This window comes from Tachysurus vachellii, chromosome 26 (genome assembly GCF_030014155.1).
Source record: "Tachysurus vachellii isolate PV-2020 chromosome 26, HZAU_Pvac_v1, whole genome shotgun sequence".
Lineage (NCBI taxonomy): Eukaryota > Metazoa > Chordata > Actinopteri > Siluriformes > Bagridae > Tachysurus > Tachysurus vachellii.
In genome coordinates, this window is record NC_083485.1 from 8,434,103 (window position 1) to 8,447,120 (window position 13,018).

Below are 13,018 nucleotides of genomic sequence, written 5' to 3' on the forward strand. Positions count from 1 at the left end.
CAGCATTAGCCACCAAAGATGTCTTTTATGTTTTGTTCATCACATTTACATTTACAGCATTTGGCAGATGCCCTTATCCAGAGTGACATAAAAAGTGCTTAAGTCTTTGTCATTGAATGCATGAACTCTGGTTCACTAGGCTAAAGACTTAATATACCATGTGCCTAAATCTTTGTTAAAAGATATACGACAAACAGGGAAGAAAGTGCTTATTGAAGTGTTTCATGAATAAGTAGGTCTTCGACCTTCGTTTGAAAATAGCCCGTGACTCAGCTGTCCAGACCCATAGGGAAAGTTCATTCCACTCCCTTGGTGCCAGAACAGAAAAGAGTCTTGTAGTATACTTACCTCTTATCTAGAGAATTGGTGGGGCCAGTCGAACAGTGCTGGTATCTCTGAGGGGGCAAAGTGCAGTGCGAGGAGTGATGAGGGCTTTGAGGTAAGAGGGAGCTGGTCTATTTTTGGGTTTGTAGTCAAGCATCAGTGTTTTGAATATGATTTCATGATCTTGCTATATCCTTGCACAACGATCTGATCTCCCCTTCAGCCACAGCTCGCAACCTTGGGGTAACCATGGACAATCAACTGTCCTTTTCCTCTCATGTTGCTAATGTGACTCGCTCATGTCGGTTTCTTCTCTACAACATTAGAAGGATTCGACCATTTCTGTCCACACAGGCTGCTCAGGTACTTGTTCAGTCTCTTGTCATTTCTAGACTGGATTACTGCAATGCACTGCTGGCAGGTCTACCTATGAACGCAATCCGTCCTTTGCAAATGATCCAAAATGCAGCTGCCCGGCTTGTTTTCAACCTGCCAAAGTTCTCGCATACCACCCCGCTGCTGCGATCCCTCCACTGGCTTCCGGTAGCTGCACGCATCAGATTCAAAACACTGATGCTGGCCTACAAAGCCAAAAATGGACCAGCTCCCTCTTACCTCAAAGCCCTCATAACTCCTCGCACTGCACCCCGCACCCTCCGATCTACCAGCACTGCTCGACTGGTTCCACCATCTCTCAGGGTAAGAGGCAAGTATACTACAAGACTCTTCTCTGTACTGGCACCAAGGTGGTGGAACGAACTTCCCCTAGAGGTCCGGACAGCTGAGTCACTGGCTATTTTCAAGCGGCGGTTGAAGACCTACTTATTCAGGAAACACTTCAACTAGCACTTCTTTCATTATCTTTTGCATTTAAAAAAAAAAAAAAACACACCTTTGACACTTTCATTGTAACTTTGAACAAATGTTTTAAACTCATGGTATCTTAAGTATGTAACTTAGTGAGCCAGAATTAATGTATTCAATGTTAGAGATTTAAGCACTTATGTACGTCGCTCTGGATAAGGGCGTCTGCCAAATGCTGTAAATGTAAATGTAAATGTAAATGTAATGATTTTCAGTGTTTCTACCGGAAGCCAGTGGAGGGAGCAGCGGGGTGGTATGCGAGAACTTAGGCAGGTTGAAAACAAGTTGTGTAGCTGCATTTGAAAACCCTGCAAGGGATTGAAACCTTGCAAGGGAGAATGATATGCTGATGTCTGTTGTGACTAGAAATTGTTATTACCAGAGATTATTGGTAATAAATTATTGGAGGGTCAGAATGAGCTGGAGATGAGTTGGCTCATAAACAACTCAAGGCAGACCTTCATAAGGGTAAGATTATCCTGATCAGGAGATGATCAGGCGTTTTCCATCAAGCCAGTAATTTAGGATGTTTTCCTTTCTTCAGTTTCTATCTTTGTACCACAGGACAAATAAATTGTTAACCTTTTTACTCTTGCTCATGCCTATCAGTGTGCTATTTTATCAAAGCTTCAGCAACACAGCTTTATGTGCCAGGAAGCCCTTGTCTCTGTGTAAGCTTCTGTCTCTCCCTTTTGGGAGTTTCTTCCTTTTCTGGTTAGAGTCTCATCACTTGGAAAAATGTGCTTGGCCTCCATGGAGATAAGATTGATTGTTGAGTATTTAAGCATTAATACAGTAGAGTCTGTCAAATGAATTGCATGATAAACAGAAGATCAGTGATAGTTTTCACTTTATCACATGCTAATACATCATTTTAATTATCATTTAATTTTATTTTGAACACACAAAACCAGGTCAAAGCTCTTGTTAAGTGAATCTCTACCCTCAGTCCTGCATTGACATCCCACATTTTTGTGGTTTTCGTTCGCCTCTAAGGATTTCTTATCCCTAATATCAGCATTGGCCATCACAAAAACAATGTCAATATTTGTCACTCACATTATCATGGTATTTTCTTTAATTAATTCTTGCATGAAATATAAAAATATTCACAAAGAAATATATGATTTATTTGTGAGAACACAGAATGGCAATTACAAAAAAAAAATAATGATCGTGTTACACATTACTAGCATTTCTATTTTTTTAGGCACCAATAGAACACTATTAATTAACGAATTGTTTCTTGGCTTATATTTTTTATTTAAACTGTATACCGTATTCATTTGTGATTGAACTAAATTCTAAGTAATGTATTCAACATTTTAGATAATTTAGAAAACACTGAGGGATAGGAACTATATTTAAACAACATCCCCATCTGCTGCTTAAAAATACCTAATGTGCTTCCGAAATAATAATTTAATCATGCTACAAGTTACATGTTTTTAAACACTAGTTGGTCCTCAAATATTTACTTTCATATGCAAACAGTCTTGTAAAAAGGGAGGCCAAGAAAGGCTGCACAGCATTGTTTGATCAGATATTCATAGGTTTTTATTTTTATTTTTACAGTTTGAACATTTATAATTGAATTCATAAAAAAGATATTATTACTGTATTACTGAGTCATTAATATATTAGGAATAATTATTAAACAGAATGTATTATTTATAAAATTTTAATTGAGAATCATTGTATAGTGAGAACTTAAAAGACAACTAGACTGCTGAATGATTTAGTTAAAAAATTGAAATGAGCATAGGGAAAGCACTGATGCCAAAGTTAAACATTTCTTAGAAATTTTGAAAGTACACAGGCTCAGTTGTTAATGGTTAACTTTTTACATGGAAATTGTGAAAAGAAGAACATGTAAAAGATTAACAGATCTTTATGCCAACTCCTCTTCTGCCTCTTCCTCAAGCTCACCTTCTTCTTCAGCTGTGGCATCCTGGTACTGCTGGTACTCAGACACCAGGTCATTCATGTTGCTTTCTGCCTCTGTAAACTCCATCTCATCCATTCCTTCTCCTGTGTACCAATGCAGGAAGGCCTTTCTTCTGAACATGGCTGTGAACTGCTCAGACATGCGTTTGAACAGCTCCTGGATGGCCGTGCTGTTGCCAATGAAAGTGGCAGCCATTTTAAGCCCTCTTGGTGGGATGTCGCATACAGCAGTTTTGACATTGTTTGGAATCCACTCTACAAAATAGCTGCTGTTTTTGTTCTGCACATTGAGCAACTGCTCATCGACCTCTTTCATGGACATGCGGCCCCGGAAGAGAACAGCCACAGTCAGATAGCGGCCATGGCGTGGGTCACATGCTGCCATCATATTCTTGGCATCAAACATCTGCTGTGTTAATTCGGGCACAGTGAGTGCACGGTACTGCTGGCTCCCTCTGCTGGTGAGTGGTGCAAAACCAGGCATGAAGAAGTGCAGACGAGGGAAGGGCACCATATTGACAGCCAGTTTTCGCAGGTCAGCATTGAGCTGTCCAGGGAAACGGAGGCAGGTGGTCACACCACTCATGGTGGCAGACACAAGATGGTTGAGATCACCATAAGTAGGAGTTGTGAGCTTTAAAGTACGGAAACAAATGTCATAAAGTGCTTCGTTGTCAATGCAATATGTCTCATCAGTGTTCTCCACCAGTTGGTGTACAGACAGAGTGGCATTGTAGGGCTCCACCACAGTGTCAGAGACTTTAGGAGATGGCACAACACTGAAAGTGTTCATGATGCGGTCAGGATACTCCTCACGGATCTTACTGATGAGCAGCGTGCCCATGCCTGATCCGGTGCCACCACCCAGGGAGTGAGTGAGCTGAAAGCCCTGTAGGCAGTCACAGCTTTCAGCCTCCTTACGAACAACATCCAGCACAGAGTCTACCAGCTCAGCACCTTCAGTATAATGGCCCTTGGCCCAATTGTTACCAGCCCCACTCTGACCTGTGAAAAGCAGGACAATAATTCTAAAATATGGCTTAAATATCCCCCAATTATTATTTATTTTTTTTTTTTACAGTTGAACAGGAGAGATTAACATTCTTAGACAATTTCTGGATTGGAATGTAACAAAAACTTTGCCCATTTATGGATTTACTCACTTGAGGTCCTACATCTTGGTTGCTCAAAAACCCAGTGGGTAATACCAAATCTCTTAATTCTTTTTGGAAGCAAATATTTGCATTGCTGCATATGACCCCAGGTTGCCAAAAGGGGCATTATGTATGCTGACACAATATTAAATTACTGTGATGAAGGATTTAAATTCAATATATAATAGAATGAACTCAATTCAAGTGAAACAGCATACAACATACAGTGTTGGTATGGAAATTATTTATCAGAATTAAACAGGCTTACACACACCTACACGTCAGAACAATGAAATTGCAGGGGTAGGGGAAGACAACACCACCCCATTTTAGTAGAAATTTCATGATTAGTTCAATTTTGCAAAATGTGACAAAGGGTTAGACAAAGAAAAAAGGTTTAGCTTTTCATTTTTGTCTTTTTAACTAAATCTTTAAGAAGACTTTCATATACATCTATAAAATATTAAAAAATTTCACCCACCAAAGACAAAGTTGTCTGGTCTGAAAACTTGTCCAAAAGGACCAGATCTTACAGAGTCCATGGTCCCTGGCTCTAAGTCCACGAGTACAGCCCGAGGAACATACTTTCCACCTATGGCACCACAGTATATATTTGACACAACAATCATTTAAGGTAAAAATTAAACCATAACCTTATATAACAAATGATGACGTTATGAATAGCTGGATTTACCAGTGGCTTCGTTAAAATACACGTTAATCCGCTCGAGCTGTATATCACTGTCACCGTGGTAGGTGCCAGTTGGGTCGATTCCATGCTCATCACTGATCACCTCCCAAAACTAAAATAACATGAAATTATATCAGTCTTACTTACATATTTCTAAAATTTGTGACATTTTCAAGCTAGTCTGAGCAGAAATGTTCCTGGTAATCATGCATAGCCCAAAGCAAGCAGGCAACTACAAATGATTAATACAATTGGCATTGTTGAGCTACGATTAAATAAACAAACAAACAAACAAATAAATAATTGTTGAGAAAAGTAGCTTAGATAAATAATATATTTACAGATATATATATATATATATATATATATATATATATATATATATATATATATATATATATATATATATTTTTTTTTTTTTGAGTATTGAGTTGTTGCTAGGTAACCTAACCGACAACTAATAACACAAGACTTTAATAATTGTGTAATGTTCATCTTTTAAACTTACTTTTGCACCAATTTGATTCCCACACTGACCAGCCTGAAGATGAACAATCTCTCTCATTTTGAAAAGCGTTTGATCAAAAGAAATCGTGAAGGCAAACTCTCTAAAACACACCGTCTCTCATTGACAATAAAATTCACGACTCGTTCACGAACTACACATTAATAGTCAAAATCAGAATCAGAATCAGAATCAGAAAGAATCAGAATTTAGTGTGATACGCTTCCTGTACACAGACACAACAACAACACACAGACAATAAAAATAAAATGAGAATATAAAAAAATACACATATGTAAATACAAGCAGACAAATAAATTGAATCCAGAGTGATTTTCTGTGCACTTTTCCTCATTCTGGATACAAACAGTTCTTGGGTGTGCAGGGGAAAACCAATAATGCTTTCAGCAGTCTGAGCTGAACTATGTAGTTTTTACTAAGAAGCTGTTTGTGAAGTTTTGACCTGCTGTGTGCATGACTAGAAGTTGATTTTGCCTATGAATTGTTATTACCAGAGATTGTTTGCACTCTCACTCACTCACTCATTTTCTACCGCTTATCCGAACTACCTCGGGTCACGGGGAGCCTGTGCCTATCTCAGGCGTCATCGGGCATCAAGGCAGGATACACCCTGGACGGCGTGCCAACCCATCGCAGGGCACACACACACTCTCATTTACTCACGCAATCACACACTACGGACAATTTTCCAGAGATGCCAATCAACCTACCATGCATGTCTTTGGACTGGGGGAGGAAACCGGAGTACCCAGAGGAAACCCCCGAGGCAAGGGGAGAACATGCAAACTCCACACACACAAGACGGAGGCCGGAATCGAACCCCCAACCCTGGAGGTGTGAGGCAGACGTGCTAACCACTAAGCCACCGTGCCCCAATACTCCCCCCCACCCCCCCCAACCCCCAGATTGTTTGCATAAAATATTAAATGGTCAGAATGAGCTGAAGACTAGTTGGGCTATAAACAACTATAGGCAGACCTTGCTAAGAGTAAGATTATCCTGATTAGGACACTATTGGACATTGTGCATATAGCTAATGATTGAAGATTATTTCTTTCTTCGGTTTGCTGTGTTTGAATAAAATAATAAAATCTCAATGTAACAAATGGTCAGGGCCATTTCTCTTTCATGGTACACAAGGAGCATTGGGTCCTGCTGCGAAGTAGCACACAATAAATTGTGAACCTTTTTACTCTTGCCCATGCCTACCAGTGTGCTGTTTTCTCAAAACTTCCACAACAAGCTGTCATTATCGGCAGGATTCCGCACTTGAGCTTTGGCTACGGGTACTCCCGAGGAGGCGTACTGCAGGTGGCGTGGAGGCTGATAACTTCAGCTTGATCGCACGATTGGCTCCTGAGTCTGTGACATAAGTGGTGATAGAGTGTAAATTGTTGCAAAATTGTTGAAATTAGTTCACCAGAAAACGTACAACGGAAATAGGTGTAGCGTCTGGTACAAGTAATTTAGATTTCATATCCTAGGCACCCTAAACTTCGGCATCTACTCTTCAATCAACCAATGAGCAACCCAGTTTTACGATTTTATTCTGGGCCACATTCCACAGTGTCACACACACCTGGCTCCAGGAGGTCTGGGATCCTACACAAAGACCAGATAAGACCACACTGTTTCTCTGATTGAACTCATAGGGACCTCAACCAAACACGCACACACACACACACGCGCACACACATACACACACACTCCCCTGCAAATGCATACACACACACACACACACACAACACAATGGGACATTCCTTTTTACTAATAAAACAAGTAGATAAGATACTCTAAGATTCTTATTCTTATAACCCTGTTGTAATGTGCTTCTTCTGTTAAGGCTTGCCTGACTTAAAATTACTTGCTCCTTACTTTCCTGAAAAGGGTGTATTTTATTTAGGTATCACCTGAAACAAAGAGATCTTTTTCCCTCCGAAACCCGGGCCGTAGTATTGGCCATCTCCCCAAAGATGGGTGGAGTTCGGGACCTTTAAATTGTCACAAACACCACCAATCCGTGGTCAGACTTTCGGAACAGCTTGGAGACGACTCCATCTTCCTTCAAGGAACTTCCAGCAAGCTTCACTTCCAATAACAACAACTGCTCTGATCTTGGAGAACTTGGAAGAACATCTGACCCCACCCTAACTGACTCTTCAGAGATTTCTCTGTTGCATCCGGACTCTTGTGCAGCAAGCCAATGCAAGTAACCGTTCCCTTTACCGATCAATTTAGATGCGTATTTCAAGTAGGAATATCGCATTGAATCGTAAGGTAAATTTAATTTTCTGTGACTATTTCCCAGTCAGGGTGTGATTAATTTTGTAGTCTAAGCTTGCCATTCCTTTCCTTCCTTTCTAATTTCTTCCTTTCCAGTCTCTTCCTCCCTTTCCCCACTTTCAATTCCTTTTGTGTGTTTTATTTTCATCTTTGTTTTCTCTATTTCTTTTGTTGTTCGTGTAGTTAGCTTTATGTTGTGTTTGTCTCTTTCATTAAACGCCATATTTTTGTTCCACAAGTGATGGTCTCTGAGTATCGCTCATAAGCGTAAGGTACCTGCAACATCTGGTCTGAACTACATGCTCTATTAAGTTAATTTAATTGAAATTATGGCATAAAGTAAAAGGGAAGATAGCGCCCTCATAGAATTAATAAAGGTTACACGGCCTGTTCACCGGACGAACAGACCAAATAAGTGTAACGTTAATTCCATTACCGTCAATTTCAGCTTAGGTTAAAATATTTAGGAGTCACTATAACACGTTATAATTACTTACAAATATTTACCTTGCTTTGCGAGCCAAAATCGCTACATATAATGGTGGAGAATGCGAGCATGTTGTTCAAACTTTGCTTTGTGAGCTAATTCAGCGTCAATTTACTTGTGGTGATTTACTGTGCGCTTGTGGTGAGATAGGTCGCAACGTAGACTCCGCTTCAGTGAGCACTATTTGATTTTATTTTGTTTCATTTTGTTATTTGAGTCTCGATTAATCAAAAAAAAAAGAAAAGAAAAGAGAAGAATTTAAACTGCAGTCATAATATTAAAAATCCCTCGTAAAGACGAAGAAATCTCTTTACTGCACATTTTAATATTATCAAAATCAGCTCTGGGGACGAAGACATCTCCCCATAGTTAGATTAAAGATTGATTTGAGCGTGTTCCTCTTATCATCTTTTAAGGCCTTGTAATTGTATCGCTGTTTGAAGTCATTTCGTGTTCCAATTTCGTTCAACTAGACGATAGCACTCCGTTAGGTTTAACCATCAGAGTAGTTAACTGATGCGTGCCTAATGCAGATCCAATCATACTACTGACCAGTGGTTGATTGGTATGTAAAAGGAGTCCCAAGCCTTGATCAAGTAACGAATAAGAACAGCGAAGAAACCCTGTTCTTTTGTTTATTTATTTATTTGGGGGACAGCGAAGAAAACCTGACCCACCCACTGTGTGCCGTTGAGTGGTACAAACTGTTGAATTTGTGGATAGGAGAAACCTTCCCTCAGTTGTTAAACTGTGATTGGAGTTGTGTAACTCTTATCAGCTAACTCTTAAGACCTAATCTTACATATCAAAAGCGAAGGAACCCTGTTGACTATATACTACTGCTATTGTATCTTTATTATTAAGTTTCGTCCTCTCAGTATTACAATTTTATAGAGGTAACGAATAAAGCCTGCTTCCTTAATTTGAACCGGTCAAAATAAGGTCGCATGACACGTAGGGGCAAGAAAAACTACCCCAAACGTTATCAATCACACCCACTAGCGAAGTGATTTAGGGCACCACACTGCCAGATAAACACCTGGTTGTTAAGTAACTAGTATCTTTACAAGCGCTCCCACTTCTAACCCCCTAACTTCAGTGTGTGTGAACTAATTCGGATTTTTGTTTGGTCATGTTTTGTTTTATTACTATTAGTAGTAACCTTTCTTTTTACTGAATTTTTTTTATTTTTCCATTTTGTTACCTGCTTTTATTTGTATTATTATTATTATTATCATTATTTGCATCTCTCTCTTTTCTCCCTGCTCATTTATTTTCTTCCCACTTCCCCTCACTGATTTTAAATTAAACTTTAAACAGAGGGTGAAGCAAATTTTAAAATTCAATCTCAGCTATTTAGGTTCAACTTTGTAACTCTCCCTCTTCCAGGCCTCGTCCTGCTCTATCACATTTGTGTTGTGAATTTGATCTGTCCATTTTCATTCTATTTAGTTGAGGCATAAGGTAAAGACCTAACTGGGAAATCATCACAAAAAACTTAGCAAATTAAAGTAGCCAAATCTTTAGATTACCCATTAGGCAAATTGAGTGGACAGCACGTTCTCGCCTATTAGCGTAGGCCACCAATATTGTAAGAACTTGCATTGGCCCTTGTCTGTGTCTCTCTTCGCCAGTGAGCCAGCATGTTCAGATCATACAGCCCTGAGGCACACTGGGATCAGCTAGAGACCTGGTTGAACGCCATGACGGGTACCCTCCTACCCGAAACTGCTGTTGATCTGCAACACCTGAGCCGGGAACAGCTTGATGACAACCTGAGTGCGGTGATGTCTCATAACCCAGCACAGGACTGTAGCCACAAGGAGCTGGCCAAGATCCTCGGATTATAAAGAAAAAAATTCTCGCCTGCAACAGGAATCGTTATCATTCCAGATCCAAGCTGAGGAGGCTTGGAGGAATCTGGCACAGGCTCACGACCAGCTAGACCGAATCCAGGCAGAGACTCAGAGCCAACGAGAAACGGCAGATGAAGAGGACACAGAACTGCAGGAGAAAGTAAAAGGACTACAAAAGGCCCTGACCGATCTCCGCGCGGACACAGCACGCAGAGAACAGCAGGAAAAGGACACTCAGGAGGAACTCCAACAAGCCAAGGCCCTTTTGTTAAGAGCAGAGACTGAACTTAAGGACAGAGTTGCCAAAGCTAAGGCATACGAAAGGCATCTGCAAATTGCCTGGGAGGAAATCGATGCCCTGTGTCAAGAAAGAACTTACTTAAAAGAAGAACTTGACACAACTCACAGGGAATTAAAACACACATATAGATTACAAAGGGACCCTGAAAAGGAAATGCCCAATGTGGAATTTCCCTTAACCAGTGGACTCATACCCCCAAAACAAGAATCAACATTTCAAAAGGGGGGTGAGACATCCTGACTCAAGACCTCCCCAGGGTGGGAGACTTTTCAAGAAACCCTGCATTCCAGTCACAGTGTCACCCCTAAGGAATTGGACAAACTGGCTAGAAACATTCCTACTTTCACGCCAGACCCTGCAGGAGGCTATGACATACATGCCTACCTGCGAGACATTGACTTTCATTTACAGACTGTAGCTAACGTTACTACACGAGACCAACTCTACCTCCTCAGGATCACCTCCAGCCGGGAGGTACGGAGCTTCCTGGATCGGCAACCAGACAAGGTCAAAGAGGATTACCAGCAGCTTCAAGAGGCCCTGATTAAGGAGTTCTCTGACCCAGAGTCAGAGCAAGGACTGTTCACTGCTCTGGACCTAAAACAGAGCAGACATGAAACCACACGAGCTTATTACACCAGGCTCCGACAGGCCTACTTTGGAGCACGAAATGAGCCAGGAATGGAGGAGGATTTCAACTTCAAAACTTTGTTCCTTAGAAACCTTCACCCTGCTGTAAGTCACCACCTGGGGGTCCTGGCCTGCCCACGGGAAATGTCCATCCAGCAGCTTCGAGACTTAGCCCAAAGAGCCTATACCAAGCAAAGGAACGTGCCCGAAAAACCCGTAAAAGGGGCAGCAATCTATTCTGTCTCTGAGCAATGTTCAGAACTGGCACTAGAGGACACCCAGCAACGCTATCACGACAAACCTGTCCAGCAAGTGCCACGACACTTTCCAATCAACAGAGAACCCCAGGGTCACGGCAGAGCCCGTCCCAAATACCAAGCTGGACGCCCCGGGAGATCCTGGGACAGACCACGACCATCACGCAACCCAAAAGACGGAGCCACCTGGGAAGGACCTAACTGGCCCAAAGGAAACTGGCACTCGCCAACACAAACATCAGGTTTAGACTGGAAACAGCAAAAACCCTCGCAACATGCACCAAATAAACCAAAACATGGACCACCAATAACACAGGACCCATAAAACACATCAGAAACGGCAGAGATCTCGAGGATTTTAAAGGAAATCATCCAAGACAAACGCCACAGAAAGGATGAGGAGGACAAATCAGATAAATTATGACTAAGCCGGAAACCTGATCTGAACACCCACGATATGTCCTCACAAACCGAACCACCAGAGCCTGCCAACTTCCAACACCAAACCTCCAACCAGAACCCCAAGATTCCCGATGGTCTGCCTTCCTAATGAGCCACAGGAATCCAGTTCCAATTGCCTGCCAGTCACTACACCTGCCCCAAGCCCAAGACTCCTAGGGAACCTGTTTGAAAGAGAAATGGCCAAAAAGCTGTACCTAGCCATCACAATAGAGAATGAGCTGAGACTAGAAGCTCTTATGGACACTGGTGCAGATCTGACTTTAATGTCGACCCAACTCTTCCACAAACTGCAGGTGGAAGCTAAGCGACGGAATCGAACCCTTAAAACGCAAAAGTGCTCATTGAACATACAATCTTACAGCCAAAATGAAGTCAATCTTGAACAGATAGCTCCCATTCACCTGACCATCGGCCCTATGAGTGTAGTGCACCCCGTGTACATCTCTCCAATGGACACCTACCCCCTGCTCCTCGGAAAGGACCTGCTAGACCGGTTCGAACCACTGTTGGATTTTAAACAGCTGAAACTCTGGGCTCAAGTGCGAGAACCTCTACCACCTCGGCCACCGAGAGCACCCAAGACAGACTGCCAGGTCACAGGGGTCATGGACAATCACACCACCAGCCGGGAAGGCAACTTGACCCGAGAACAAAGTTCAAGGTCACTGCTCTGTGCTTTCCAGCTAACTAAGGACTCTGACTCATACTGTCCGCGGGCCATGGGAGGCCTACAGCTTGCTGATACTGCAATGACAGACATTATACTAGCATTGGGCAATGGCCTGGCAGCATGCCAATGCTGCTCGGATGACACACCGACTGTGACTACAGATACGGAAAGGCCCCAACCGCAGCCACCCACCTGTCACAAGTACTTGGAAGTCAACATATGCCAAGGCATGCCCACAGCCTATGTCAATGGATGCTCCTACAACCACGAGGGTAACCTTAAAGCGGGTGCAGGTGTCCTCTGGATGAACAACAAACCATGCCAACCACAACACTTCAAGCTGGGGCCCTAGTCCTCACAATATGCAGAGATAGCAGCTGTACTCATAGCCCTACAGATAGCATCGGCCCACAACATCAGAGACCTGCGCATTTGCACAGACTCCAACTATGCCAGACTCAGTTTCACATGCCACCTCCCAAGCTGGAAGAAAAACGGCTTCAAGACGGCAAACAACAAACAAGTTAAACACCAACACTTGTTCCAGGCATGTGAGGACATCACAA

At 42.0% G+C, this 13,018-nt stretch overlaps 1 protein-coding gene across 8 annotated transcripts; it reads right to left on the bottom strand.

Moving 5' to 3' along the window:
• Window positions 1-3,079: 3,079 nt before the first annotated feature.
• LOC132840643 (tubulin beta-4B chain-like) lies at window positions 3,080-6,555 on the bottom strand. Of its 8 annotated transcripts, none has more exons than XM_060862448.1 (5): window positions 6,509-6,555; window positions 5,489-5,546; window positions 4,984-5,092; window positions 4,771-4,881; window positions 3,080-4,140 (listed from the first exon to the last, which is right to left on the bottom strand). In XM_060862448.1, exons 1-5 carry the CDS (start codon window positions 6,526-6,528, stop codon window positions 3,080-3,082), a joined length of 1,359 nt encoding a protein of 452 aa, XP_060718431.1. In that variant the 5' UTR covers window positions 6,529-6,555. The 8 variants fall into 8 exon arrangements, with proteins under 8 accessions (XP_060718431.1, XP_060718433.1, XP_060718432.1 ...); XM_060862450.1 differs by lacking the exon at window positions 6,509-6,555 and having other exon boundaries at window positions 3,080-3,202; window positions 4,061-4,140; window positions 5,489-5,545; XM_060862449.1 differs by lacking the exon at window positions 6,509-6,555 and having other exon boundaries at window positions 3,080-3,291; window positions 4,018-4,140; window positions 5,489-5,545.
• Between the last annotated feature and the right edge of the window lie 6,463 nt (window positions 6,556-13,018).